Raw genomic sequence first — 25,240 nt, 5'->3', positions numbered from 1 at the left:
CGCTCATGACTGCATACGTCTTCACCCGATGTTCCAAACCCCATCTGCGCCATAAGTACTATACGGTCATAGTTCCCACACATATTAGATTAAATTTGGAATAAAGTAGATAGCAAACTGGTTCCCATGTGTCTACACAACTTCAGAATCTCAGAATTTGATAAATATGTATACAGGAGTAGTTACGAGTAGTAATCAGGATTATTAGAGATAACATATTCATCTCTACGGAAAAAACTGAGTCTGTAGAAACAGGCGTGAGTGATTCTGAATCCAGGGCAATTGCCGGCTGGGTTTCAATGAAGATTAGTCATTCCGTATATAAACCAGTGCTCTGTAAAGACGAAACTTCTTTCCTGACATTCCTACCGCACCTGCCAGCCTGTGTCCTAATGCAGTATAGCCATTGGCAACTCTATCCCGTTAGACAAGCGCAGGTACTACGGTCTGCAAATTAAATGTGTATCTCCCACGATGGCCGCAGTTCATACTAATGTACTTTTGCATTGCGGAACTCCGCACAAGTACTTTACTTTACTATACTATACTTCATATTCCATCAGTAATAATAAAATAACACATTTGCTAAGCTAAATTAGTCGTTCACCTCGAGTACTGAGCCTACGCGCTTGTAGGCTTCTTTTCTGCTACCACCACCTAGAACTTGGATAATTGAGTAGACTATCGCACATAGTATGTGAGGCTGTGGGTTATTTACGTGCTACAGAGATTGATGCAGCCCAGACAGAATGTCTAAATGCGCGGCATGTAGTGATGATGAGCATGCTCCCAAACGCTGTCCGAACTGATGACGATAAGTTGTGATGAGATATCGTGGTCATCTTCACTGATGAGCTTGTTTGCATGACAGCGAATTATCCAGCTGCGCCATCGCCATTGACAGATTCAGGCGCATGGGACATTCTTGAACAGTATCTCACTACAGACATGATGTACCCTCAGATGGAGGAGGCGTTTTCTGCATACCTCGGTAATCGATACATTGCGAAGCGAACTGGAAGGATGCCAGAGATGCGCTGTTCTCTGGTGATGGTTGTGACAGCATCGCCTTGACAAATCTTCGCGCCGTGAGAGCAAGGCACATTCTCTTGCTCTCGTCTTCATCGAGGCCGGACAGTTGTTTGTCATCTACTTCCGCTCAACTATCACATAGTCATAAGGTGTGTTATCATTTCCGATCTGATGACTTAGGATACTAAACAATAATGTAGTCGAAGTCAGCATGATCGATTGTCAAGGATTTGTGTTCAATGATCGCGTAGGACGTCCCAAAGTAAGCGTGTCTTCATTTCTGATGACTTGATTACAATAATAAACAACATATATAGTCTAATCCGTACATCTTGACCGAAGCAGAAGATGGAACAGAAGGAGAGGAGGATGACGATGATGCAGATGGGCCTTCTGCACAGTCACCGAAGGTTGTACACATTATCGGAACCGTCAGCCAAGGATAGGTTAGCTACAACATTCGACGCCCTGTTCGATAGGTTCGCAGAGAACCCATCCCTTTCATCAGAAGGGCGCCAGGCCCACCATGGTGATGCCGCCCTGTCTTCCTCTGTGATTGCACCTAGGATGTATCTCCTTCATGTCACCAGTACAGTCTATTGATTTAAAAACAAACTGGCACGACATATCACTCATTGCATCTCAGGAAATAGCACAGATTACATCGCTGAACAACTTCGGCAGTCAAGGGTTTCATGTTACGGTGTCGATCTGGACAGCAGGCCAATTGTATGTTGTTGCAGACAGTCCTAGAACCATCACGGCATCGCTTCCAATATCACACACTTTCGCTGTCAAGCAGTATCTTCGAATTTCAGAAGATGAATGCGAAGCGGTAGAGTGTTCATGCTCCAAACTCCCCAGCCCAGCGTGGGTGAGAATCAAACACGGCAACTACAAGGGCGACATAGGCTACAGTTTTGGATTCTGATCCGTTGAATCATCTCATCGCTATTTTAATTCCTCCCTTGGCGTTTCCTCTATCCCATGCCTGGTAGATCTGTGGCCCTACTCGACCGATTTCGCCTTCCAAATGGTCAGGACGGTTCGCGACAGTGATCTGTGATGGGAAAGTTATAGGATTCTCTTATAAAGGAGAACAGTATTACAAGGGACTTTTACTCAAGAACTTTCACCGTGATCACCTAGAACTTGTCGCCTCTCCTCATGCAGATGACATTCGACTACATATGGAATCCGGATTTGACACACCCTTCGTCAAGAAAACACTGGCTGCATTTTCCTTGCAGTTCATGCGCATAGGCGATTCAGGCCAGAGTGATCGCAGGGGAACTTCGACCTAATGTAGGTACAGTCATCTCGACAGATCATGTTTTAGGTTCCGCGTGCTTGGAAACGATCTTTGATGGAAACCGAAGGTCAATTGACGTTCGACTCGAGGATGTGGAACATATTTTTTGTGTCGGTGACGACAGTTCGAGTGGTAGCAGGTCCATACCTGGGTTTGGAGGGGCAAATCATTCAAATTAGCGATGATGTATTTCACGTTTGCCAAGGAGTCTCTAAAGAAGAAGTAAGACTTATGCAATCAATATCAAAATAATCTAACACTCAGTTGCATAGGTACTTGTTTCGAGGTACTATTTAGACCGTTGCCCTTTGCATCACATCCTCCATTCATCGCTGCCCACGCAGCAACACCTATACTCGCCCCCTGAGTCCGAATCTCTGCAAGTCGGGGATCATATTGAAGTGCTTGCGGGCGAGCACTGGAAGAAATGCGGCATCGTGGAGTGGATTCCAACGGGGGGAACCATGTTGTGGTTTCGTGATGCAAGCCCTGTCTTGGCTGGGGATGATGTGGAGTCTGGTGTCGGACCGTTCAGAATCCAAGTTCCTGTAACCATCGTTCAGCGGACCAAGCTCCCCAATACGCTAAGATATACAAAAGACAAGGGCTATGACGTGAGGCCTGGAGACGTTGTGTGTATCGCCCGCGGGCCAGACTATCAAAGCAAAGGGGTCGTACAGAGCGTCGACTTTCCAAACTGCTCGTTTGACCCTTCTATCTGATAGTGATCACTCCCTCGTAAGTATCAAACACATCGACTCGAGCATGTCTGACCTGCTGCAGATTGATGTCCCTATCACCTTTGTAATCAAGAAATCCAATGTGAGCTTGGATTCATTCAACAAGATTATTGGCCATGAAGTTTTCATTGTTGGGGGCGACCGAAAAGGTTACCGAGCTACACTACACGACGTCGCTTCCGACACTTGCACTGTCACTGTGCACGGGCAGGCGCGCACTACTCTTAGACGCCAGGACGTTGTCACCAGGTGAACACCGCACCAATATTCGCGATGACTAAATTGCTAATGATTGTTAGTTATGGAATGAGATTAAATGGTGCTATATTGGAAGGTCCAGATTTGATTTCCTTCTGCGACATCCGGAGAAGATCGTACACGACGATGCCGCAACATCGAAGCATTACCCCCCCGCCTGTCCGACTTCCATCTAGCTCATCAGGCAGAAGCCTGTCATCATGGACCTCCTGGGCCGCCGACCCAGAGGGTATTGTAGACCACCCTTTATCGAGCATCGCTCCCAGCTCGTCGACATTTGATCGCTGGATTGTCAATCCCGAGGACACTCAAGATAATATTGACACCAGAGCAGTGTCTCTCCAAGACAGTGGTGAGTACCTCGGTGGAGGAATCAAATGTTTACTCATGTTATTTTATCGCAGGCCTGTTGCCTTGGTTAATGAGCAAGGAGTTTTCCTCGACATTCCTTTTTCATCATGTGGTATTGAAAGTCGGAGTGGGCTTCATGGGAGGCAGGTTACATAAACGATTTGTGTCAACGGCTTGCCCTGACCCTTTTTGCGGTGCTAACGGACCCACACCTGAAAATTGTGTTGCTGTATTCTGCACATCTAACAATGCAGGCGCTGCGATTCAACATTACCATATCCCCTCCAAAGATTTGAGCCCAGCTTATCCACACAAAAAAAATCAACGGGTTCTCGTTCTAGACGGGGATTCTTGTGGTCAGATCTTTACTGTCACAAAGTGTAATGTAAAAAAAAATACTGTTGAAGTTGCGCTTTCACCTATGACTTGTGTTATTCTGCGTTTCGAGCAGATATGTCTTGTAGAACAGGTACAAAACATGATGTGATAGACTATGACCATACTATACTTCAGTAGTCATGAATTTAGTTTTTTCGCCACATGATACAGTCAGCACAGGGCCCCCATGGATTTTGTTAGACATCTTATCTCGCTCTTCTTTCAACCCTCACATGTCATCCCAGGCCAAGAACTCTGTAGAGAAGCCGGGAGAGGGGGCACCTAGGGGAATCTGACCAAGGTCGGGTACATGGATGCCATTAGGCATATGACGCTCCAGGTTGTCGGCACGGTAATACTCTTCCAGCCACCTATACCTGTACGTCATAACCCTATCTGAGAGGTACGCGATATTCTCTTCCGCGTTTCTGAGCTGTTCTTTGACTTGATGCAGCTCAAATTCTGTTTCGTGTTTAAATTGTTCGCCGACGCCTAGGTGGGTCTTTTGTTAGACAACGGACAGGTCTAAATTTCAAATCTCACTTTTACTTGTAGTTTGTGTTGCTCTATTGCCTGCATGGTGGGTCTTGTTCTGAGTTTTTTTGTAATAGTATCACTCACTTGCTCTCAGTGCCGATTGGTATCTGTACTGGGGGGAGTTGGAAACTTCAGGTGAACCTTGTAAGTTTCGTACTGTATACCACATTGAAGAACTTACCTTAGCGTGATATTAGTTGCGACGAGAATACACTGTTTCAAACGCTTCTGCGAGGTGAAGTCGAGCATACCAAGTCCCACCGATAATGATATTGATTGCTGCTGTAATAGCGCCAGTGATTTATCTACATATATATATACGTGCGTGCCAGTTTCACTGCTAGATGATATAATGCGCCATCCAAGATACTTATGGCTCTAAGACGCTAGTGTTTGCTTCTGTTCCGATTCGGATGGCACGCTCAGGATGGCGCTCGCATATTGCGCCATCTATGCCATTCTTGGTAGGTGATAGTGTTCACTTCCGTCCCGATTCGGATGGCACGCTCGGATGACGCTCACATATTGCGCCATCTATGATATTTATGGCATAGGGTGCTGGTTCACTCCCGTTTCAATCCTGATGGCGTACTCGAACATATAAAGTCTCGTTTTCTGGTGTTGTGAGAGCCATCTGTTCCTTCAACTTAGTATGAGCGGCGATGAGAATAATCCCCACATTGGCAGCTCTTCACGCAAATGTAGTGGTTCTGCACTTTATATGGGCCCACGTAAAAAAGCGTAAGCCATGTTTCACGTCGTGAAACGCACCACTATTGACGTGTCCTAATCAGTACCTCATCAAATCCCCTCGTTCTCCATGGTCGACACTTCGGTCGAACAGTATTTGCACTATGCAATTATCCCTCTCTCCTAACTGGAGGCATTCTTCGGCTCGAAGAGTTACAAGACTCTTTGATAGAAGATTATCCAGCTGAGTATGTGGAATGGTGCCGATTGAATATTAGTAGTGTCTTACATTAATTTTAACTTTAGTGTTCGACGTGAACATAGGGTGTTTATGGAGCTTGTAGATTCCTATCCTGGTCTCTTAGAGCGTCTGACAGCTGGCGAGGAGGAGGACATCATTCATGTCGGAGAATTGGTAAGTCTTGCATGCTTAAAGGTGTATTCGTAGTCACCTCCCTGTAGATGGGCAAAGGAGCGTCTGGTGCGCGAGGTGACGACACCAAGACGCTTAAATCTGCCGTCATCGAATGGCTTATGCCCCGAGGACAGCCACTCATACCGCCCCTCTCCCGAAATATTAAATCCGACCGTGGATTCAATCACGAAGTGACCGGTGCATTGCTCTGCCCTGCAGACCTTGACTGGTCGAATGCAGAGTAAGTCTTTCCATCATTCAATAAGTTTACTGTCATAATATTACACAGAACCAAGCAGAGCCTCAAAAGTGGCGAAACGGCGGTCCGTGGCGACCAATGGCCTATGTTTTTGTATGCTGGGTATGTCTATGATCCTGAAGCTCCATGGCAGGGTCTATTGAGGAGCGACATACTTGTCTTCGTAAGGTCATTATTAGCGGTCAAGTTCTTACTAAATGCCATTTCTATTAATAGGGTTTCAAACACGTATTTACCTCTCCAAGTTCCGTGGAAAAGGAGCCAAAAGCCACGCGCTCCGGTAACGCATACCTCCACGGGATGAAATCTGTAACGAAAGGATCCCTAGCTTACATTGCCACACAGGTGCATTGGAAGTTTTATAATGATCCCCCACTCACTGTTACCCTAGGTTCGGTTTTCATTAAGCTCTTCATCAGTATTTTCACGCACGGACACGGTCACGGACTCGGAAACCTTCTACCACAGTATTCTTGATCTTTTGGAGGATCCTGACGAATGTGAAGAAGTAGCCGACCTGATGACTTGGTGGACACGGTTTGTGATGCATCTTTAATCTTCGAACTCTACATTAACACCTTACAGTCGCATTTTTCCTAATTCCTCCTCTTCACAGCGAAGCACCAGCAAGAACAGCGTGCTATCAAAAATTCGCGAAAAACGCACTGCTCTTCGAGCATGGGGCAATACTAATTAGTTGTTCACAATGTTTGATGCTGTTATATGTGTGCTCTGTAGTAAATAGATTTCAAATGCAATTGATGATTCTTTGGCCCATGCAATACAATGGATCACTCTGCCAGAATGTGTATGTTTGCCAAAATATTGGCAACTGGGTACGATAAGATAACTTGTCATTATATCCTAGGCACATAGTTATTAATGGTGAATTCTACCATCAGAAGCCATACCTGTAAGGGTTTGTATATTTGACAAGATATTAGCAGCTAGCTGTGACATAATAGCTCATTGTCGTATATTGCCACACAGTCAATGCTGGTAGATACTGCCATCAGAGCCTACCTATCTTAAGCTAGACATATGTGGTGAAAACCCACAGTGTGCTATGACATGAAAACTCAGTGTCACATATTGCCACACTGTTGGTGATGGTAGATGCAGCCACTGAAAGATACCTATCTCAAGCTAGATATATGTGGTAGAAACCCAACAGTGTGCTATGGCTTGATAGCTCATTGTCCCATGTTGTCACACTGTTGGTGATGGTGGATGCTGCCACTAAAAGATACCTATCTAAAGCTAGATACATATGGTAGAAACCAAACAGTGTGCTACAGCTTGATAGCTCATTGTCCCATGTTGTCACACTGTTGGTGATGGTGGATGCTGCCACTAAAAGATACCTATCTAAAGCTAGATACATATGGTAGAAACCCAACAGTGTGCTACGGCTTGATAGCTCATTGTCCCATGTTGTCACACTGTTGGTGATGGTGGATACTGCCACTATAAGATACCTATCTAAAGCTAGATACATATGGTAGAAACCCAACAGTGTGCTATGGCTTGATAGCTCATTGTCCCATGTTGTCACACTGTTGGTGATCATGGATGCTGCCACTAGAGTCTACCTATCTAAAGCTAGATACATATGGTGGAAATCCGACAGTGTGCTATGGCTTGATAGCTCAGTATCACATGATGGCACACTGTTCGTGATGATAAATGCTGCCACTAGAGTCTACCTATCTAAAGCTAGATACATATGGTGGAAATCCGACAGTGTGCTATGGCTTGATAGCTCAGTATCACATGATGGCACACTGTTCGTGATGATAAATGCTGCCACTGGAGTCTGCCTATCTAAAGCTAGATACATATGTGGAAACCCAACAATGTGCTATGGCTTGATAGCTTATTGTCCCATGTTGTCACACTGTTGGTGATGATAGATGCTGCCACTAGAGTCTACCTATCTAAAGCTAGATACATATGGTGGAAATCCGACAGTGTGCTATGGCTTGATAGCTTAGTGTCCCATGTTATCACACTGTTGGTGATGATAGATGCTGCCACTAGAGTCTACCTATCTAAAGCTAGATACGTATGGTGGAAATCCGACAGTGTGCTATGGCTTGATAGCTCAGTATCACATGATGGCACACTGTTCGTGATGGTGGATGCTGCCACTGGAGTCTGCCTATCTAAAGCTAGATACATATGGTGGAAACCCAACAGTGTGCTATGGCTTGATAGCTTAGTGTCCCATGTTATCACACTGTTGGTGATGATAGATGCTGCCACTAGAGTCTACCTATCTAAAGCTAGATACGTATGGTGGAAATCCGACAGTGTGCTATGGCTTGATAGCTCAGTATCACATGATGGCACACTGTTCGTGATGATAAATGCTGCCACTGGAGTCTGCCTATCTAAAGCTAGATACATATGGTGGAGACCCAACAGTATGCTATGACTTGATAGCTCAGTGTCACATATTGCCACACTGTTAGTGATGGTGGATGCTGCCATTACTAGCAATTAGTGTAGGCATAGATACATCTAATAGAAAATAACAGTGTGCCACTAGATCACAACTTGCTACATAGTTCCACCAATATTGTAGCTTTGGTAGATTCCACCATGGTAGTCTGCCTATCTATTCCTTTATCTTGACATCTGCAATTGTGATATATATTTGTTATATTATGTATTAGATAAATCTATCTATAGCTTTGCCATTGGGCAGTCAAATGCCTGATGCAGTGAACCGGTGATATGAAAAGGTGCGAACGCAAGTCACTGGCTTTCCTGCTTTTGTGATCACGTTCAAGGACACTCCGAGTCAATGCAGACAGGCCAGTCTGACCTTGGACGTGCCGGCAGTCAAACTTAAGTTTTAAGTGCAGATCCAATAGAAAATAAGCGCGGTAACACCAGCCCTCGACCCTAAGTTCAAATTACCTTCCATAAACGGAGCAATCTGAGGACAGTCTTATTAGTCATGATTATGCATGTACAAAGGCGAGCTGGCGTGATACTTACCTTGTTAGAAGCGATCCAAGGAAGGGATGGATCACAGCAAGTGCAGAGAACGAGCGCCCTGACTGTAATTTTTGCCATTTTGTTGCCACTAACTATGCACGGCTTGCTGGGTAGTTTCCCCCTTCAATTGGAGGTACTGGGCAATCTCAGAGGTCCGTTTCGGGGTGCTTAGTTATACGATCATCACGCTCAGGCTGCAGAGCTCACAACATATACTTCACGTGTCTGCTGCCCAAATATGTACTTTCATGATATACTGACGCGAGCCACGATCCTGTGTTTGACTCATTCAGTCACTGTTCAAATGTCCCCTACACAACCGCCTTCTACAAAGATCACTTGCCCTGTCACATGTCCCGAGATCACAGATGAAGACACTACCACTATTTGGTTTGCAACGTCCAGAGGTGTCCCAAGTTTTTTTCAACGGAGTGCTGATAAAGAAGATAAGCCACTAAGTAGGTGAAGAAAATGACCGTGGCTCACGCGGCTAATAGAGGTCCGCTGACGGCCGGATCATTCAGGGCCTCTTGTACCATCGGCGTCGAAACCCATCCAGGTGCAATACAATTCACACGTCCCCTCGGTGCGATCTTCACGATCTCACTTTTGAGTGTCGTCGTCAAGCCATACATCATCGCTGCCCATATCCGCGCTCAGCACATGACCGATTCACGACAAACATAAAACTCACCACTCTTACTGATAGCATAATCGCCGTGATTCGCTTCGCCGTATTTGCCTGATGTGCTCCCGATGAGCACAATCGCAGCCCTATCTTTCACGCTTTCTGTTGCTGCACGCAAGTGGCGCAAGAACTCACGGCAGACCAGGAAGCTTGAGGTGAGGTTTGCACTGACGGTGTGGTCCCATTGCTCAATGGTCATATCAACGATAGGTACGTCCTGGGGCGACCATATGCCGTGGTTGACCACGATTACTGCCACAGGGCCGAACGGGGTCCCTGAGAGCGCATCGAACATACTCTTCACGGCAGACTCAGAGGAGAGGTCTGCCTGTGCGCATTGGAGTGCAGGGAATTTGACTTGGAGATTCTGGATGGGTTTGGAATTAGAGTTGTAATGTGCAGTCACATTTGCGCCGAGGGCTGAAAAGAAAAGCTGGATGTCAGTCACATCTCTGAAGGCACAAAGGCGATGGAATTACACAAGTAGAGTTTGACGGTCTCAAGACCAATGCCTCCGCTTGCGCCTGGAACGTGGGTGAGGAAATCATGAGCAAGCCGACGAGAGAATGACTGAACCTGTTACAAGGACATGAATGTTTTCCAGCCCTAAATCCATTGTCCGACTCTGATTATCGAGGAAACGAGGTCAGGATAAGTTGAGTTATTTCCACAGTGGCTAATCCCACGAATTCGCGTTTCCCAAGCCGAAGGGTCACTGACGCCAAGCGAGAAGCCGCAGTGTGCATTTGCAAGCACACCTGTCGATGCGTGCGTGTTCTGCAGTTCCATATGGTGTCGCTGCTACGCATGTCTAGGGAAGTAGCTCCTGTCATGAACTTCGGGTTGTTTTGCCACCTACTTCTGTTTCGGTTGTGTTGAGCTCTGCTACAAGCTATTTTGACTGAGATAAGACTAGGTGCAGGTGGTACAAACCGTCACACTGCCTCCGACGTCGTCCCGTCGGAGCAGCTGTTACCATAAGTAACGATACCGCCGGCATTTCATATTAATTGTGCCTGTTGTGTGCCTTTGTTACTTGTGGTACGATAATTGGAGCTGGTACTTCTCCACAGTCCTTCACCACGCCAGTACAACTACTGCGCTTCTAACGACGGCGAAATTGCTAGAAAAATAAGGATTTCGGATTAATAAAACTTCTGCTGTCGCAGCCATGCCTCGTGTACCATCTGGGAACGCCTCATTCATACATACGCTCGATGGTAACTTCGTCGATAACGCTGGTCGTACCCTTCTACTACGTGGCGTAAACCTATCTGGCTCCTCTAAGGCACCCGTGAACCAGTCTTCTCAAGTCCTAGATGGATTCTGGGAAGAAGCTAAGATTGGTAGCGAGAGCTTCATAGGCCGGCCGCTGAAGCTGGAGGACGCGGACGAACACCTCGCCCGCCTGCGGGGTTGGGGTTTCAATATGCTACGCTTTCCTGTAACCTGGGAGGCCCTAGAACATGAAGGACCGTGAGTGCTTAATCAACGTAGTCTCCAGCCTGTGATGACAGTGGCTCGACCAGAGGGAAATATGACCATGATTTTATGGATTATACAATAGAGATACTGCGGAAATGCAAAGCACATGGGTTCAAAGTTTATTTGAATCCTCACCAAGATACCGTAAGCTTCCTCACAAATACATTGCTATGTTTCTTAATCTGCCATTCAGTGGTCTCGGTTTTCAGGCGGTTCGGGAGCGCCTTATTGGACACTCGTTGCATGCGGTTTTAATCCATGTGCATTCAGTGCCACCCAAGCAGCCATAATTCATTGCGAGTATCCCACTCCCGCGTCCCGCAACCCCACAGAAATGCCTGCCATGATATGGTCAACAAACTACGGAAAACTTGTCTCGCAAACCATGTTCGCGCTCTTTTTCGGCGGCTCAACCTTCGCGCCAAAATGCATCATTGATGGAGTCAACATTCAGGAATACCTCCAGACGCATTTCGCAAACGCTTTTGCAGAGTTGGCGCAGCGAGTGGCAGCAGCCGGTGACCTTCTTGACGAAGTCGTCATCGGTTGGGACAGCATGAATGAGCCAGCAGAAGGGCTCATTTCATGGGATGACCTCAATGCATATCCACAGCAGCAGGGTTCCACGCTCAAGAAGGGCACCGTTCCGTACCCAGCGCAGAGCTTTCGTCTCGGTATGGGCCAGGTCCAGACGCTTGACAACTACTCTTTTGGTTCCATGGGTCCAAAGCGTGATGGCAGTGTCACCATCGACCCAAACGGTGTCAAGGCATGGGCTGACCCCTCAACAGAGCCAGGAAACATTCACCCGCGCTGGGGCTGGAGACGTGACCCTGGTTGGACACTCGGCAAATGCATATGGGCCTTGCACGATGTATGGGATGTAGAGAGCGGATACGTTCTGCAGCCCAACTATTTTGCACATGTTCCAGGCACACAAGAACCCGTCCATTTTCTGCGCGCCTTTTTCCTTCCCCAATACACTCTTTACCTGAGAGCAATTAGAGCGCACCACCCACAAGCCATCGCGTTCGTGCAGCCGCCCGTGTTTGCACAGCCTCCTTCGATACCTGAGGAGCTGTTGCTGGGTAGGGCATGCTATTCAACACATTATTACGATGGTCTGACGCTCGTGACACGCCACTGGAACTGGTTCAACGCGGATGCCCTTGGTCTCATACGGGGAAAATATGCAACGCAGTTACAGGCTTTACGCATAGGTGAACGCGCCATACGGAGCAGCCTTCAAACCCAGCTCGGCTATCTCAAGGCAGACGCGACGCAACTAGGTGCGCTTCCACCCACCGGTCCAGCGCGATACCCAACTATCATTGGAGAGATTGGAACACCTTTCGACATGGATGCTAAGCGCTCGTATGGATACACTGATGGTGGCAAGTACAAGGGCGACTACTCACGGCAAGAGCGTGCGCTTGATGCAAGTTTAAACGCGGCGGACGGTGAGAACTGCTTGAACTGGACAGTATGGACATACTGCTCCGATAGCTCGCACCCGTGGGGGGATGGGTGGAATATGGAGGATCTCAGCTTATGGTGTAGCGATGACCTACGTACAGGAGAAGCGGAAAGGGTCCCAGCCCTGCGGATACCTTCCAAATTTTCAATGGGTTCGTTGGCGCCAGCACAAGCATCGACCTTGACTATATCAACTCTTCCAACGTACTCTTCGCCTTATGCCACCTCTAGCGTCGAAGAGGTCGAACCTGTGCAGTACGAACCCGCCTCCCTCCTTTCATTCCTTACAAACGGCGCTCGTGCCGTACGCGCTTTCTGTCGCCCATGGCCAATAGCGGTGGTTGGTACTCCTACGAATATCCAGTTCGACATATCCAAAGCGACCTTCCATCTTACTATCAAGGTCAACGCAGACGATGTACCTGTTGACGATGATGATGACCTAGTACCAGGAAAGAAAGGATTGTGCAAGGATAGCTCCTTACCTACTGAAATTTTCTTACCTCTCGTCCATTTCGCCTCAGACGCTTGCTTAACTAAAGCACTCGGTTCTAACGCCCAGGACCAAGTCGATGATTCCATGGATGTCGAGCAAGAAGGGAGCAGCCGCAGTACATCAGGAACAACAACACCTCGCGTATATACATCATCCGCGCTCACCCTTCCCCTGACTTCTCAAGCGGCAATGTTGCCAGTCATATTCAAGGACGACTGGTACGACATCACTGTCACTGCATCCGAAGGCCGAGTAGAGCTTCTCGCGTCGGAGCAGAAACTTCTTTGGTTTTACACCACGCCAATGGACGAGAAGGAGGACAATGAGCTGACGATAGAGGTCCGCCGTTCACCGGGCGCCATCAAAGCCACCGCACTCGGACTTGGGTGTACCGGTGAGAGTAGAGCGAGAAACGGGTGCGCCGGATGGTTGGAGCAGGCGGGATTACTGAGCGAAGGATGGTGTGAGGGATGTTCGATCATGTGAATTGGAGGTCTATTGGACACTGACTATCATGTTCACCTATGTATAAACATAGTAGTATACATCATATAAATATGTGGAAAGTCAGACTAGTACGTTGCCTTTTGTTTTTCTGTATAACTTAATATTTCTCAAGCAGTCATGCACGCTCTCAAAATTCTCTGACTATGGTGGTGCGGTTATATTTTCTGAAGCGGTGGAAACACCATCGCTGTCGGATCCCCGGGCTAGAATAGACTTCGTCTGTTAGTCTGTCTTGTTACCAGTGTCTAGCTATAGTGATTATAATTATGCATATATCCTCAAAGCCATCCACGCTTCAGCAAAACTCCTCTGCCTACTGCTGGCAAGGATGTCGTCGTCCAGGGCACTGTGCGGAGCATTGCCGGAGATCGGTGCATTGTGATTGTCAAAGACATCGCATTAGGACCTTCTGACATGGTTATTGCTACTGACGACGCTTCCGAGACGGTTCCTCCCACTACGCTCAAGCAATTTGAACCGTGCTCGACTTGAGAACAGATCCTTTTGCTCACGGTGAATTGTGTACAGCGTTATCGACAGTCAGAACGTGAAGAGACACGTTGTGCTTATTATCAGAGACGAACGAAGAACAAGACTGTGCGAACATTGCATTGAATGGCATAGGCTTACACCTTCGTAACTCTATGAGCTGAAGGCGAGTGCTTGTATATATACAAACAACTTTACCGATTGGCTCTGAACTAGATATTGTACCATCAACCCTGATAATACCAAAGCGAAAACAGAAACATGACTCACTGTCGCGACGTGTCTCTCGGGCTGCCGGCTCAGTCCTCAATCGACTGCTAGTGGTAACTGGCAGATCTTGTCTGATCCCGGATACTAGGGTGCACAGGTGAGCAATGGATGCACAGCGACTTGCTCATACTCACATGATAGAAACAAATATAGCCATCGCAGCAATCTTTATTTGTCTGGCAAGTCGCCCAGGGTTCATTGCCAGGCAGACATGGAGTTGCTGCATTGACAGACATGGATGCTGTCAAAGCGACAACAATGGCGAGGAGGGAAAAATGCATTTGCTGTGTGAAGTGATGTGGAATCTTCTGAGGGGGTTCTCGAATGATATCGCTAAGGATGGGGGACTACCATAGGACAACGGCCAGCTTTTATATCATGCGTTAGCACGATTCTGATTGATTTGGCAGAATTGTTGTTGCTGTCGAATGGCACAAATTTAGACAGAACCTGCAAGAACCTATTTGAGTGGTTACGACCGTATGACCTTCGTATGAAAACCTAATCTCACTCATCACTTCTCCATTTGAACATGCAGCGACCCTGCCAGCGCAGCCACAACGTTTAGAAGTTGACTGCTCAGTGGACCACGAGCAAGAGTAGAGACAGCCTGTCATTTTCAGATACATTCATATTGCTCGAGCAGTACGAAATTTTTTCGAAAGCAACTGTACTGACGTCCCCGAACTAGGTGTTGCACCATCAGCCATGATGCCAAAGATATGACTCACTATTGCGACGTGTCCCTCGAGCTGCCAGCTCAATTTCGACCAACTACTGCTGGCAGATCCCGGACCCTAGTAAGGTGCGCAAGTGAGTTATGTGGTTAAATCCGATTATCCTGCACAGCGACGTGTTCATATTCACAGCAACATAGGCACACATATGGTAGCTCATCGCTGACTTCAAGCACTGATGAACACCTCCCGTCTCCCCGCCGCTGCATATAGAACATTGTTTTCAGGCTCCGCCCCAAGTCTACCTTATGGTCACGCCATGTTCGCTGTCCTCCTGCTCATCTTTCTCATCCGCCTCCTTCCTGTGTTGCCCGCCCGCCCCTCTTTCTGCACACCCGCATACCTATTGTCCTGCACGTTTGTGCCCGCCTCATCATGTCTTCACTGGCCCGGGAGCAAAGGATCTGGCGGGGTGTCTGTGATCCCGCTTTAGGATTCAAGGAAGCTTGGGATACGGTGACTATCGTCCTTTTATACACGAATAATTTACCCTTCCGTTGACGGAACAGAAGGCGGCGATATTGTGGTGACTCGGCGCCGGATGCTACCCTTATTCCTACCCTCGAATTAATTGCAGATCCTGATAGCGATTTTCGAAATACATGAATTAAGAGCCAGCGGAGTCCTTAAACTCCAGAAAGTCTCAGGATTCACTTATTCGAAACGCCCCTTCGACTTCTCGACCCATGCATGTGACTTGATCTCGCCCTCAATATTTTCTAGTTACTAGTGACTTACTGTAATATTTCTCCAGAAGTCATACGCGCTCTAAAATTCTGACTGTGATGGTGCTGTTACATTTTCTGAAGCGGTGGAAACACCAGTGCTGTCAGGTTCCCGGTGCAGAATGCATTTTGTCTGTCTTGTTACCAGTGTCTAGCTATAGTGATTGTAATTATGCATATAGTACCCGACGACAGCTCATCGCACTGATCGCGAAGGCGACCTCGGAACGGGCTGGAACGGACCGGATATATATAATATGAACTCTTGGCTAGATGAAGCTCTCTCCATCACGATCATGTCCACTGCAAATTATGGAGACATAATAGAAGTGACCGCCCCCGCCGATTTTCATGTTCACCTCAGGGATGGTGAATTATCAAGGCTCGTTACCCCCCACGTCTATAAGGGTGGTTTCTATCTTGCCTATGTCATGGTACGTGCTGATTACATCTCAGTTCATAGGACAACGATCAATTTGACGATCGCAGCCAAATCTCGTGCCTCCAATTACCACTACAGAGATGGCAATCGAATACAAGAAAAGGTTGAAGGATTACTCTGGATCATCTAAAGTGGAGTTCCTCATGACGCTCTATCTTTCCGACGCTCTCCATCCCAACGATGTCAAGAATTGGAAGGCTGCGGGTATTGTCGGCGTCAAATCGTATCCTCGTGGCGTAACCACGAACTCGGACGAAGGAATCGAGAGTTATGATAAATACGATGAGCTATTCAAAGCGATGGAGGTGCACGGCATCGTGCTTAACCTTCACGGAGAAATTCCATCCGACCACTCCAAAAACATCTGCGTCCTCAACGCTGAGGAACGTTTCCTTCCCGTTCTCGCAAACCTAGCGAACAAATATCCCAAGCTGCGTATCGTTCTCGAACATGCAACGACTGCAGCAGCCATCAATGCTGTCAAAGCCTGCGGTGACAATGTCGCATGCACAATCACAGCGCACCACCTCTCCCTCACAGTCGATGATTGGGCAGGCCAATCTTTCCACTTCTGCAAACCTGTCGCCAAGTTTCCAGATGATCGTCGCGCTCTTCAAGAAGCTATCAAATCCGGCAACAAGAAATTCTTCCTTGGCTCTGATTCTGCACCGCATCCGAGCCTCTCAAAATCGACAGCGACAGCGACAAGCGGGTGTGCAGCAGGGGTTTATACATCTCCTATCCTTCTCCCACTCGTCGCGCACCTCCTCGATTCGTTCGGTGCGATCGACAGGTTGGCTGATTTTACGAGTAATTTTGGGCGCAGATTTTATCAGATTCCGGCGGATTCAGATGCTCCGAAGGTTTTTGTTGAGAAGGTGCAAGGGGTGAGTGTGCAGGCTAAATATAGCAGTGAGGGGAAGACAGTCGTGCCTTTCTGGGCAAACAGACAGATCGAGTGGCAGATCGTGAATATCAAGGAATGATCGAGGGGCGAGATGTTCGAAGGCGAAAAAGAACGGCTGTCTTCGTTCGTGCATGGTCTGACTATGGGAGACTGGTTCTCGCCCACACTGTGATTCAACTTTGTACTTACATGGCATGTAAGCAGTCCACTCACCTTGTAACCTACATTTTGCAAATTTTAGCCGCATGCAGCTGCAGGTTGAGCATATTGTCATGGTCATGACGTGAACTTGGACCACTGCTCTCATAGCTACCATCCAGGCGAGACTCTCGCCGTGATCCTTGACATAGCCAGCTTGCATGGACACTTCCGATTCTTATTTTCACATTCTCTATGTTTGGCTTATAATCGCCCACAGATTCACCTGTAGGTCGTCGGTCCTTACATGTTATGTTTGTTGAGTACAAGAAATGAAATTCCGATACATAAGCGAGCATCTCCGGTAAAGGAGGCTCAAAAGGTACAAACCAGTGAAAAACGGGGAAATAAAGCTGATCCTTGTTTCAGCAGCTCGCTGCCACCAATAACGGATCGAAAGCAGAACATCATACATCATGACTTGATCAACCACGGCTTGTTGGCGATTGTCCAGTCATCAATGAGCTGCCAAAAATGCGCCACAACAGACTTGTCAATGTGTCGTCTGTGTGGGTCGATCTAGCGTGATGTTATAAGCCTAAATGAAAGGATGGAAAGGCCAAGGCACACCTTCAGTTCCGTAACATTCCAGTCTTTAATCTTTGTGTTGGGCGGATCATTTGCCCATGAAACATATACGCCTTTCACTAAAGCAGCCCAGGATCATCAGCGATTGGAATCAGTGAGAGGAGAACCGCGTACCGTGATGGAACAGAGCTCGGGGCTCACTCCACCGGTACGGACGGAACTGCCATGCTTGACCGGTGGTCATCACGCAGACAACACGTTCCCATGCATCCGCACCAAATTTCTGCAAAGCGTCAGTGCTATCAACAACAAAGTACCGTTGAATGTCCCCGCGAGACGTAGACGTAGGTTGTGAGGATGAAGAAGGCGGTACACGCCGCCTGTCAATATGAATGACATCCTCAGCGCGGGAATTGCCTGCAGCTGCAGCACGTTCACGCGCTGCCGAGGAAGACTCGAATCTACGAGAGCAAGACATCAATAACGAAAACTATTTGGTTTGTGGAGCAGAACGCACAGTGATTCTTGAAGGAAACGCTTGACATTATGCATAGTTATAAGAGCAGTCGGAGAAGAGGAAATCATGATGATAGGGTATAAATTTTCTGCAGCCAATCAGAGTTTTGAGTAAGATGTTTAAAACGAGAACCTACTAGCTTTGCGGGACTGCATGGGAAGACCAGCAGTTGGCGCAGAAACTGGGGTAGCCCCAGGTTTTGTCTCCTTAAGCTTCTTCAATCTTTCAGAGTATGTAGCTCGTAAGGCAGAGAAGTTCTGGAACGCCGTTGGTAAAACAGATACAAGATAGGATTCAGACTTACATTTGGTTTTGTTCCTCGTAGTACGGTATTCCTGTCGCGCAGCTCAACCTCATTCTGCTTGATCCGTTTTACAACTTCAACATCTTGTTGATCAGCAACGTAACGTCGCTTTGAGGGAGTGGTGGTGGTATCTGCAGTATGCGCTGTGCGCTTCGGAGTAATGAGGGGCATTGTGGCTGCGCCGGGGTGGGTAGGTGTGCCTGGAGGTGTTGTCGACTCTGCTGCTGCAGGAAGCTCGGTGACATCTCCAGGTAGGGTTTATATATCCACATACCTGCAAGCGGCACTATTCGTTTCAAATCATTTACCTTGCCTTCCAGCCATTCGACAATGCTCTTCCTCTCCGTAACGCTCACGAATCCCACTGCAAGACCGTTGTCCCGAGCCTGTTTCATGTATTCTGCAACAGGCGCATCACGGAGGAGCCATGCTAAATATACGGCTTCAAGGGTGAAGAAATCCGACGGCGAAGATGCAGAGGTTCCAGGTTTCGAATAGCGTGTTGTAGTTGATTTTGGAAGCGAAAGAGTCGGAGACAGAACGATGTGGGATGCAGCAAGAAGGGAAGTTGTAGGCTCAGAATTTGCGACATACGTTATTGGAGATTTGGTTTTGATCGCATGACGTAGAGCCAATAGCGGGTCTGAGTCCATCGTTGAGCTCATCGTAGTTAGTGAACAAGAAAGCGCTGTTAATAGCAAGTCAATAAGTACTAAAACCCACAAGACACAGCGCTAAGAGGGGCTTACATAATGAGATTGAGCGACCCCTCAATAAGCGGTCGACAGTGCGAAGGCTTTGGTTCAGCAACCCGGAGGTGCTGTGTCTTTCGAAAGGTATAAGTTGTGCCATCCCGCTCATTGAAGACGTCTCGTTCTACTTGTTTTACATTTCCTCTGGTAGTCTATTGACAACTCTTGGGTGTTCAAGTTAGTTCAGGTCCGACGGCTCTGAGCTGACGTGCGGATTCGGCATAGTGCTCTAAACTAGTATCTTTGACGTTGCTCTGCTCTGACTAGCAAGACTCCGGCCCCAACATACAGCGACATGGCTACCGTCAAACTTGCTACCCTTGTTATTCGAGTGAGTCGAGCCAAATTCCTGCATTACCTCGAGATCTCAGTCCAGATGTGACAGACACTTGCGAAGCCCATCTCCGCACAAATAAAGAACCAGGCAAAGCAGTATGTGCAGTGGTTCAACTTTTGTTGATTCTTATTCAGATTCTGAGATTTTTCTAGGCACGAAACCTTCCGTTCGATATGTATTTCCCTTGCTCAGAGGATGCATGTGGGCGAAATTAAGCTGAGGACGAATATCCTCGGTGAACCGGCCAGGCAACATGTCAAACCATTATCAGAAACGAGGTGTGCATTTCATCATTTTCATATCCGATTCTTTTTCATTCGCATCTCAGAGCAATCGAAAATGGTGCCAATGCATTAGCAGAAGGTTTCTTGTTTTCAGTCGCCGCACTGTTAATAATAGGCGAAACATGGCGATCGTCTCGAAGTCAGTCCAAACAGCGAGGCGACGTTAACGAACGAATTGAGGAGCTCTCTGCGAACGTCGCATCACTCACAGAGCGTCTGGAGAGAATCCAGGAAAGCTTGGGGGATGTCGAATCAGAACGTGCACGGAATAATGAGCTGGCGAGAATCGTCGAGCGGGTGGTGGAGATCGGGCTTCGAGGCGGATGGGCAGAGTTTGAAGATACGCCATTGAAAATTCCTAGGGTGGAGCTTGCGCCGACCACGTCGAGGGTATCACCTTGACATAGACCGCCCGTGAGTCTCAGTTAGAATACTTGCGCCCTCTCCATCTGTGTAGAGGTCGCTCGAGTTTTTCTCGGATTTTGACCACTTGCTTATGCTGCTAATTCTAGAGGATGTCTCTCCGCATAGTCCTCGCCATACCTCTTTGCTATCTACACTCGAATAATTAATGTCATGCAGCTCCTCTCTAAAATATCTGACGCAGGATACGAACTTGCCGCAGTACATGACGGTACCAGTTCAATACTGAAAGGCATAGGCATCATCTTTGGACCATGCGAGCTTTTCGAGAGAAACGATCACACATGAATTCACCTCCAAGAATGCGACTTTCGTCCCTCCTCCTGGCCGTGTACTCGAAGCAATAATATTATTCGGGGGTAGGCGCCTTACGCTGCTACGTTTCATCGCCCACCGTGGTCCTGCCCATGGCAAGAATCGAACTTGTCCGTTCAAGTGACAAAACTCTTGATTACTAGGAAAAACTGTTCGGGTGCACGAGATCCTACTGCCTAGTACAGCGCGACGAGCGCAGCAGCTCATGCGTGCCTAAGCGCTAACCGGAACCTTGCCACGGACGTGGGCTGTTCGCGCGCTAATTTCACTTCTGACTCGTCTTGGACTCACCCTATACTTATGGCCAATCCCTCCTTCAATCACCAATATCTATAAGAACCTTAAGTTACCAACATGCAGCTCGCGAGGATGATCCGGACCAGGGTTTCAAAGGCATGAAGAATGTCAGTTTTGCCTTGATTAGGGCCTACCAGAATCGTGGGCATGAACCCGCCAGGCCATCCAGTGGCACGGACCCACCAGACCACTATGGCATGATCCCACCAGGCCCAAAATGGGCACTGATCCACTAGTAGACCCTCGATCCACTAGACCTTGATCCACTAGACCCTCCATAGGCATAAGTCGACCACTGCCACGGTCATGGAGCTTAGATAAAAGCCTCCAACGTTTGTCTCTCATTCCCCGCTCTCGCAAAGACTTGCCATATTCTGCCACATTTGCACCATTTCCCTTGCTACTGGAATCTGCAAACGCAAAGTAAGCCTACTTATGCTTCATAGACGACGACATGAACTTACCATAAATTCATCCAGATCGTTGCTACAAAACCTGTTGTCTTCGCGTCTAAGAAAGATGTCTAAACTAGATTCAACGAGACCAGCCATACAATTATGTCTCGATCACCTTGACATGTTAGAAGGACGTGTCCGCGAGGAAATTCAGGAGACCCGCAGGCGCTTTTTCAAGCTTCTTGACAACTCCCTGTCAGATGTCGCGACGGGGCATCCGTGCGGATATAATAGTACCGTCGACCCTCAAGCAGAATTCTACGAGCTCGATGCTATTATCAACAGTGTGATTTCAACATCGTTCACGGCTTTTCGAGACCGCGTCTTCGTGCAACAACCAGCACCCCATAGTACATCTTTCGATGTCACAGGAGGGATCTCAGTGGGTACAAATCCTTCGCTTGGTCAACCTCTCCAAGGTAAGTTCGCCATATTTGTAGCCATTCCTTTCGACGCTTACCATCAGACGACCAGGCCCATTGCCCGGCAGCACCTACAATACCGCCAACTATTCGCCTGTTGCTCAGTCTTTTGTACCTCAGCCTCAATACACCACGTACTCTGAGGCCCCTTCAGTATACCATAACCCGCGTAACATGCAATCGTTGCTAGGGGGTGCGTATCCTGTCGGTGAGGATGCGGTACAGGTCCCAGCAGGTCCCACGGAGTCTGAGGTTGAGCAAGCCGGCTCCCTGGAGGGCAATACTAACATGCGTGATGCTAGTGGCTTTTCCAAGGTATGTTGACGTGAACCGTCGTGGATATCATATCCTTACTTAAGGTCTGCGTAGGATTTGTTAATGGACGACTTCTGCATCCCACCAGAAGACCGCCTTCCCATCGTACCCGACGTAGTCACTACAAGGATCCGCCCCCCACGTGATGGATTCTATCGTCAAATATTTGAGCAAAAGGACATTGCATGTCTCAATTCTCCTACGGCACGTCTCAATGACGGGGTCATCAATGGTTGCGCTGCAATCCTCTATTCCCAGTTCAAAATCCCAGCTGTGAACTGCGCTATATTATCCACCTTCGACCTTCCTCGCATCAGGGCCAAGGCAGCTGACGAGCGCATCTGGCGCAACACATGCTGGACTTCCTATTGGGAGAAAGATGTGTGGATCCTCCCAATCCATCGAACAAATGTCGTCGGCGGCCATTGGGTGATCTGTATAATCTATTTCAAGACTAAACAGTTCCATCTGTTTGACAGTCTTGCTGATGAGGAAGCTTGGGGACCGGATGTAGAGGTGTGTTCTTTTATTTTTTATACTAGGTAATAACCGCATGACCGAAATGTTTTTTACAGGACATCATGAAATTGATCCAACGGTACCTCACTATAGCACGTCGACTACACAGCGACGTTCAAATTGATCTCGAGGGCTGGCGAGGTCGGATGTTAAACGTAGGTTCTGTTGCTCACACTATGTAACGTTGCTTGCTGACCTGGTTGGATCAGGTTGCTCCATGCCAGACCAACGCTTACGATTGTGGGCTGTGGATATTGGCAGCCATGATTGCTGTGTTGCGCGGCAGACATTTTACAAACCTTGAGGAGACACAGATGAGCGACTTGCGGCATTATCTCCGTAGTCTAGTCCTTTCCGTACCCACTGCATGAACCTAACGCGATTGTATTACTGTTCTATTGTATATCGAATCTACTGTATATCTTGAGTCTTTGACCAATGAAATTACTTCCTCCTGTTGATTCAGCGTATGCCTCTCGACCCCTTGAATCTTACTCTTGCCGTAATTGGACTCGGAGGTACGATCGCACATTACATCCAGATGTTTACGTGACACTGTTGTATACGTCGTCAGCAGCCAGCCTGGGTGGCAGAATTCTTCACGGCACTATGATTCTAGGGAATGCAGGGATCTGTGCAATCGGGCCGTGCTTCTCGTGCATGTGATGCAGTCAAAAGGTTGCTAATCGATTACAACTCAAAGAGAAACGGCATTTTCTCGTGTATCTGCATCCAATACCCACCAGGATTAATGTTCATGCAAACGGGGCATAAGAACGTGAGTAACCGAAACACATCATGGTCACGTTAGTAGAACGATATAGTCACAGGAGGTTGTTACACTCATATTCCGAAGTCTCGTGGTTCAGGTCTGTGATGGCATCAGTGGCGAGGTGCTAATTGTAACATTCGTTTCCCTAAATAGATCACAGGTTGAGCATCCAGCGCTCATTCATTGAGTACCGTCGGTAAACCAGCTAACTTCATTTTGACTCCTATTTCCAACAAGTAATCCAGGCACTGATATGATTAAGCTTTTAACCTAAATCTAAAATGTGTTGTGACTGACCTCTGTCTGTGTTTTCGCTTTCTGCCAATCGTCGCCTGATGGAGGAAGTTAACACGTAGAAACCGAAGTGATCGGCCGATGACATACCCCATACATAGATACCGTGACGCAAAACGAGGATACCAGCGGCCCTGGGATACTGCTCCATGGCCTCTTTCATGCTGTCCTTTAAATCTTCTTCGTTAGGCGTATTGTTGATGATCGGGACCTCAAGGGTGTCAAGGTACGAAAGGGTCGGGCCATTTCCGCCAATTCGGACACCCTTGATCATCTCTCGAGAGATCAATGAAAGGAGAATACAAAGTAAAAGCTCAATACCTCCTGTAAAACAAGATCAGTATGAAATGCTCATAGCATACTAGCCCGACTCACTTGATGGGAAATTTTGAACATCTTCTCTTTCTCCCAGAGCAGTGTTGCCATCACCGCGTTCTGAGAATGAGTGTGTATACAGGAGCCAGCGTTACGGACCGTAAAAGCATTCCAGAAAAGCGGGGTACATGCAGACTCTTTCAAGTTCAACTTTGGGCGACGAAGGAAAATCCTATCGGTATGTGGAGACGGCTCTGCCTGGGGATAAGGCAGGACGAATATATGCAAAGGCTCGATGCGCTCCTTCTGTACGCCCGAGGGAGCGATGTACACCTTATCGCTACCGGAAACCGATCAGTGCGGGTAAGGTACAGCCGACAAGAAACGAACTCAGTGCGAATACTGATACCTCCGCCAGTACCGGTCACCCATCCCAATCTGTAGAAGGATGCACATAACTCTGATATAAGATTTGCGGGCTAATCATCGGCGATGAGATTCATGATTAGTATCACAAGTCGAGTCAACATTTGACAGATACGGCTCACATGGAGAGGATCGGTGGACGTTACAAGTGCATCTTCTTGATCTATGCTGGCAGACATTGTATCCGATAGTTAGATGGCAATATCAAAGTTCGATAGTGACTACCTGACCCTAACCCTACAATAGGTTAGTGTATAAGCTCGCCATAACCGGCGGCTCGGTGGCTATTAGGGCGTCGTCATACTACTGCGTTGCTACTGCGCGTTTTTTGCTGTTAGTACTTGCGTCTGTCTTCTAACCTCCTGTTCCGCATCTTTCTGTCTCCGCCATGGTGCATGAGCAGTATACCCAAGGGAAATTTGATCCAGCCTTCTAATCGCGATGTACCGGAAGGTCTGTATTATGTATACAGGATCTAGAAGCGCGGGCCTAACCGAGCCCAGAGGATCCACGAGCCATAGCCTGCTGAGGAAGCCCGGTAAGCATAAGCTGTGCTATAATCCACAC

General features: G+C 47.7%; 10 protein-coding genes across 10 annotated transcripts; 5 read left to right on the top strand and 5 right to left on the bottom strand.

Annotated features, from left to right (window-relative positions):
- Positions 1-474: 474 nt before the first annotated feature.
- Positions 475-3,989, top strand: F5891DRAFT_982725 (uncharacterized protein; the record flags this gene model as incomplete). The annotated part of the gene is made up of 15 exons (XM_041377247.1): positions 475-495; positions 681-693; positions 872-991; positions 1,233-1,294; positions 1,350-1,463; positions 1,679-1,906; positions 2,296-2,337; positions 2,372-2,566; positions 2,617-2,976; positions 2,999-3,082; positions 3,128-3,166; positions 3,191-3,333; positions 3,384-3,694; positions 3,747-3,820; positions 3,948-3,989. The coding sequence occupies 15 exons, from the start codon at positions 475-477 to the stop codon at positions 3,987-3,989; spliced, it is 1,848 nt and encodes a 615-aa protein (XP_041222913.1).
- A 311-nt stretch (positions 3,990-4,300) lies between these two features.
- On the bottom strand, positions 4,301-4,857 carry F5891DRAFT_982724 (uncharacterized protein; the record flags this gene model as incomplete). The annotated part of the gene is made up of 4 exons (XM_041377246.1): positions 4,301-4,573; positions 4,615-4,663; positions 4,693-4,737; positions 4,790-4,857. 4 exons carry the CDS (start codon positions 4,855-4,857, stop codon positions 4,301-4,303), a joined length of 435 nt encoding a protein of 144 aa, XP_041222912.1.
- Positions 4,858-5,260: 403 nt separating this feature from the next.
- F5891DRAFT_1192032 (uncharacterized protein) lies at positions 5,261-6,669 on the top strand (the record flags this gene model as incomplete). Its single annotated transcript, XM_041367545.1, has 8 exons — positions 5,261-5,349; positions 5,403-5,546; positions 5,605-5,713; positions 5,761-5,954; positions 6,003-6,135; positions 6,189-6,317; positions 6,364-6,509; positions 6,558-6,669. 8 exons carry the CDS (start codon positions 5,261-5,263, stop codon positions 6,667-6,669), a joined length of 1,056 nt encoding a protein of 351 aa, XP_041222911.1.
- Positions 6,670-9,173: 2,504 nt separating this feature from the next.
- Positions 9,174-9,619, bottom strand: F5891DRAFT_1049060 (uncharacterized protein; the record flags this gene model as incomplete). The annotated part of the gene is made up of 2 exons (XM_041362406.1): positions 9,174-9,412; positions 9,465-9,619. 2 exons carry the CDS (start codon positions 9,614-9,616, stop codon positions 9,268-9,270), a joined length of 297 nt encoding a protein of 98 aa, XP_041222910.1. The 3' UTR covers positions 9,174-9,267.
- On the bottom strand, positions 9,174-10,599 carry F5891DRAFT_1049055 (uncharacterized protein). The gene is made up of 4 exons (XM_041362405.1): positions 10,243-10,599; positions 10,146-10,190; positions 9,504-10,086; positions 9,174-9,437 (listed from the first exon to the last, which is right to left on the bottom strand). The coding sequence occupies exons 1-3, from the start codon at positions 10,280-10,282 to the stop codon at positions 9,635-9,637; spliced, it is 537 nt and encodes a 178-aa protein (XP_041222909.1). The 5' UTR covers positions 10,283-10,599; the 3' UTR covers positions 9,174-9,437; positions 9,504-9,634.
- Positions 10,600-10,717: 118 nt separating this feature from the next.
- F5891DRAFT_1113199 (glycoside hydrolase family 5 protein) lies at positions 10,718-13,912 on the top strand. Its single transcript, XM_041363748.1, has 3 exons — positions 10,718-11,142; positions 11,196-11,295; positions 11,345-13,912. Exons 1-3 carry the CDS (start codon positions 10,838-10,840, stop codon positions 13,607-13,609), a joined length of 2,670 nt encoding a protein of 889 aa, XP_041222908.1. The 5' UTR covers positions 10,718-10,837; the 3' UTR covers positions 13,610-13,912.
- A 2,120-nt stretch (positions 13,913-16,032) lies between these two features.
- On the top strand, positions 16,033-17,595 carry F5891DRAFT_1049044 (dihydroorotase). The gene is made up of 2 exons (XM_041362404.1): positions 16,033-16,285; positions 16,341-17,595. Exons 1-2 carry the CDS (start codon positions 16,109-16,111, stop codon positions 17,277-17,279), a joined length of 1,116 nt encoding a protein of 371 aa, XP_041222907.1. The 5' UTR covers positions 16,033-16,108; the 3' UTR covers positions 17,280-17,595.
- Positions 17,596-19,444, bottom strand: F5891DRAFT_1049040 (RNA pol II accessory factor, Cdc73 family-domain-containing protein). Its single transcript, XM_041362403.1, has 7 exons — positions 19,022-19,444; positions 18,748-18,971; positions 18,580-18,700; positions 18,444-18,531; positions 18,101-18,387; positions 17,969-18,045; positions 17,596-17,917 (listed from the first exon to the last, which is right to left on the bottom strand). The coding sequence occupies exons 1-7, from the start codon at positions 19,410-19,412 to the stop codon at positions 17,813-17,815; spliced, it is 1,293 nt and encodes a 430-aa protein (XP_041222906.1). The 5' UTR covers positions 19,413-19,444; the 3' UTR covers positions 17,596-17,812.
- A 350-nt stretch (positions 19,445-19,794) lies between these two features.
- F5891DRAFT_957371 (optic atrophy 3 protein-domain-containing protein) lies at positions 19,795-20,522 on the top strand (the record flags this gene model as incomplete). The annotated part of the gene is made up of 4 exons (XM_041375479.1): positions 19,795-19,830; positions 19,885-19,931; positions 19,989-20,114; positions 20,165-20,522. 4 exons carry the CDS (start codon positions 19,795-19,797, stop codon positions 20,520-20,522), a joined length of 567 nt encoding a protein of 188 aa, XP_041222905.1.
- Positions 20,523-23,814: 3,292 nt separating this feature from the next.
- F5891DRAFT_1129944 (class II aldolase/adducin N-terminal) lies at positions 23,815-24,852 on the bottom strand (the record flags this gene model as incomplete). The annotated part of the gene is made up of 6 exons (XM_041364463.1): positions 23,815-23,886; positions 23,936-23,970; positions 24,023-24,206; positions 24,308-24,587; positions 24,638-24,726; positions 24,796-24,852. 6 exons carry the CDS (start codon positions 24,850-24,852, stop codon positions 23,815-23,817), a joined length of 717 nt encoding a protein of 238 aa, XP_041222904.1.
- Positions 24,853-25,240: the final 388 nt, after the last annotated feature.

Source organism: Suillus fuscotomentosus (assembly GCF_016647785.1).
Source record: "Suillus fuscotomentosus strain FC203 chromosome Unknown F5891scaffold_47, whole genome shotgun sequence".
Taxonomy (NCBI): Eukaryota; Fungi; Basidiomycota; class Agaricomycetes; order Boletales; family Suillaceae; genus Suillus; species Suillus fuscotomentosus.
Note: the sequence above shows the minus strand (reverse complement) of the source record. Positions and strands in the feature narration are given on the sequence as shown.

Excerpts from the sequence above, each read along its gene's own strand:
- F5891DRAFT_1049044 (XM_041362404.1), top strand. The coding sequence starts at position 16,109 with ATGAACTCTTGGCTAGATGAAGCTCTCTCCATCACGATCATGTCCACT. Across the intron at positions 16,286-16,340 it reads TCTATCTTGCCTATGTCATG|CCAAATCTCGTGCCTCCAAT; the intron begins GTACGTGCTGAT and ends TGACGATCGCAG.
- F5891DRAFT_1049040 (XM_041362403.1), bottom strand. The coding sequence starts at position 19,412 with ATGAGCTCAACGATGGACTCAGACCCGCTATTGGCTCTACGTCATGCG. Across the intron at positions 18,388-18,443 it reads CGTTTCCTTCAAGAATCACT|ATTCGAGTCTTCCTCGGCAG; the intron begins GTGCGTTCTGCT and ends TTGCTCTCGTAG. Across the intron at positions 18,046-18,100 it reads CCGAGCTCTGTTCCATCACG|TGAAAGGCGTATATGTTTCA; the intron begins GTACGCGGTTCT and ends GGGCTGCTTTAG.
- F5891DRAFT_1049055 (XM_041362405.1), bottom strand. The coding sequence starts at position 10,282 with ATGGATTTAGGGCTGGAAAACATTCATGTCCTTGTAACAG. Across the intron at positions 10,191-10,242 it reads CATTCATGTCCTTGTAACAG|GCGCAAGCGGAGGCATTGGT; the intron begins GTTCAGTCATTC and ends CCCACGTTCCAG. Across the intron at positions 10,087-10,145 it reads GACCGTCAAACTCTACTTGT|CCCTCGGCGCAAATGTGACT; the intron begins GTAATTCCATCG and ends TTTTCTTTTCAG.
- F5891DRAFT_1113199 (XM_041363748.1), top strand. The coding sequence starts at position 10,838 with ATGCCTCGTGTACCATCTGGGAACGCCTCATTCATACATACGCTCGAT. Across the intron at positions 11,143-11,195 it reads GCCCTAGAACATGAAGGACC|AGGGAAATATGACCATGATT; the intron begins GTGAGTGCTTAA and ends TGGCTCGACCAG. Across the intron at positions 11,296-11,344 it reads TGAATCCTCACCAAGATACC|TGGTCTCGGTTTTCAGGCGG; the intron begins GTAAGCTTCCTC and ends TCTGCCATTCAG.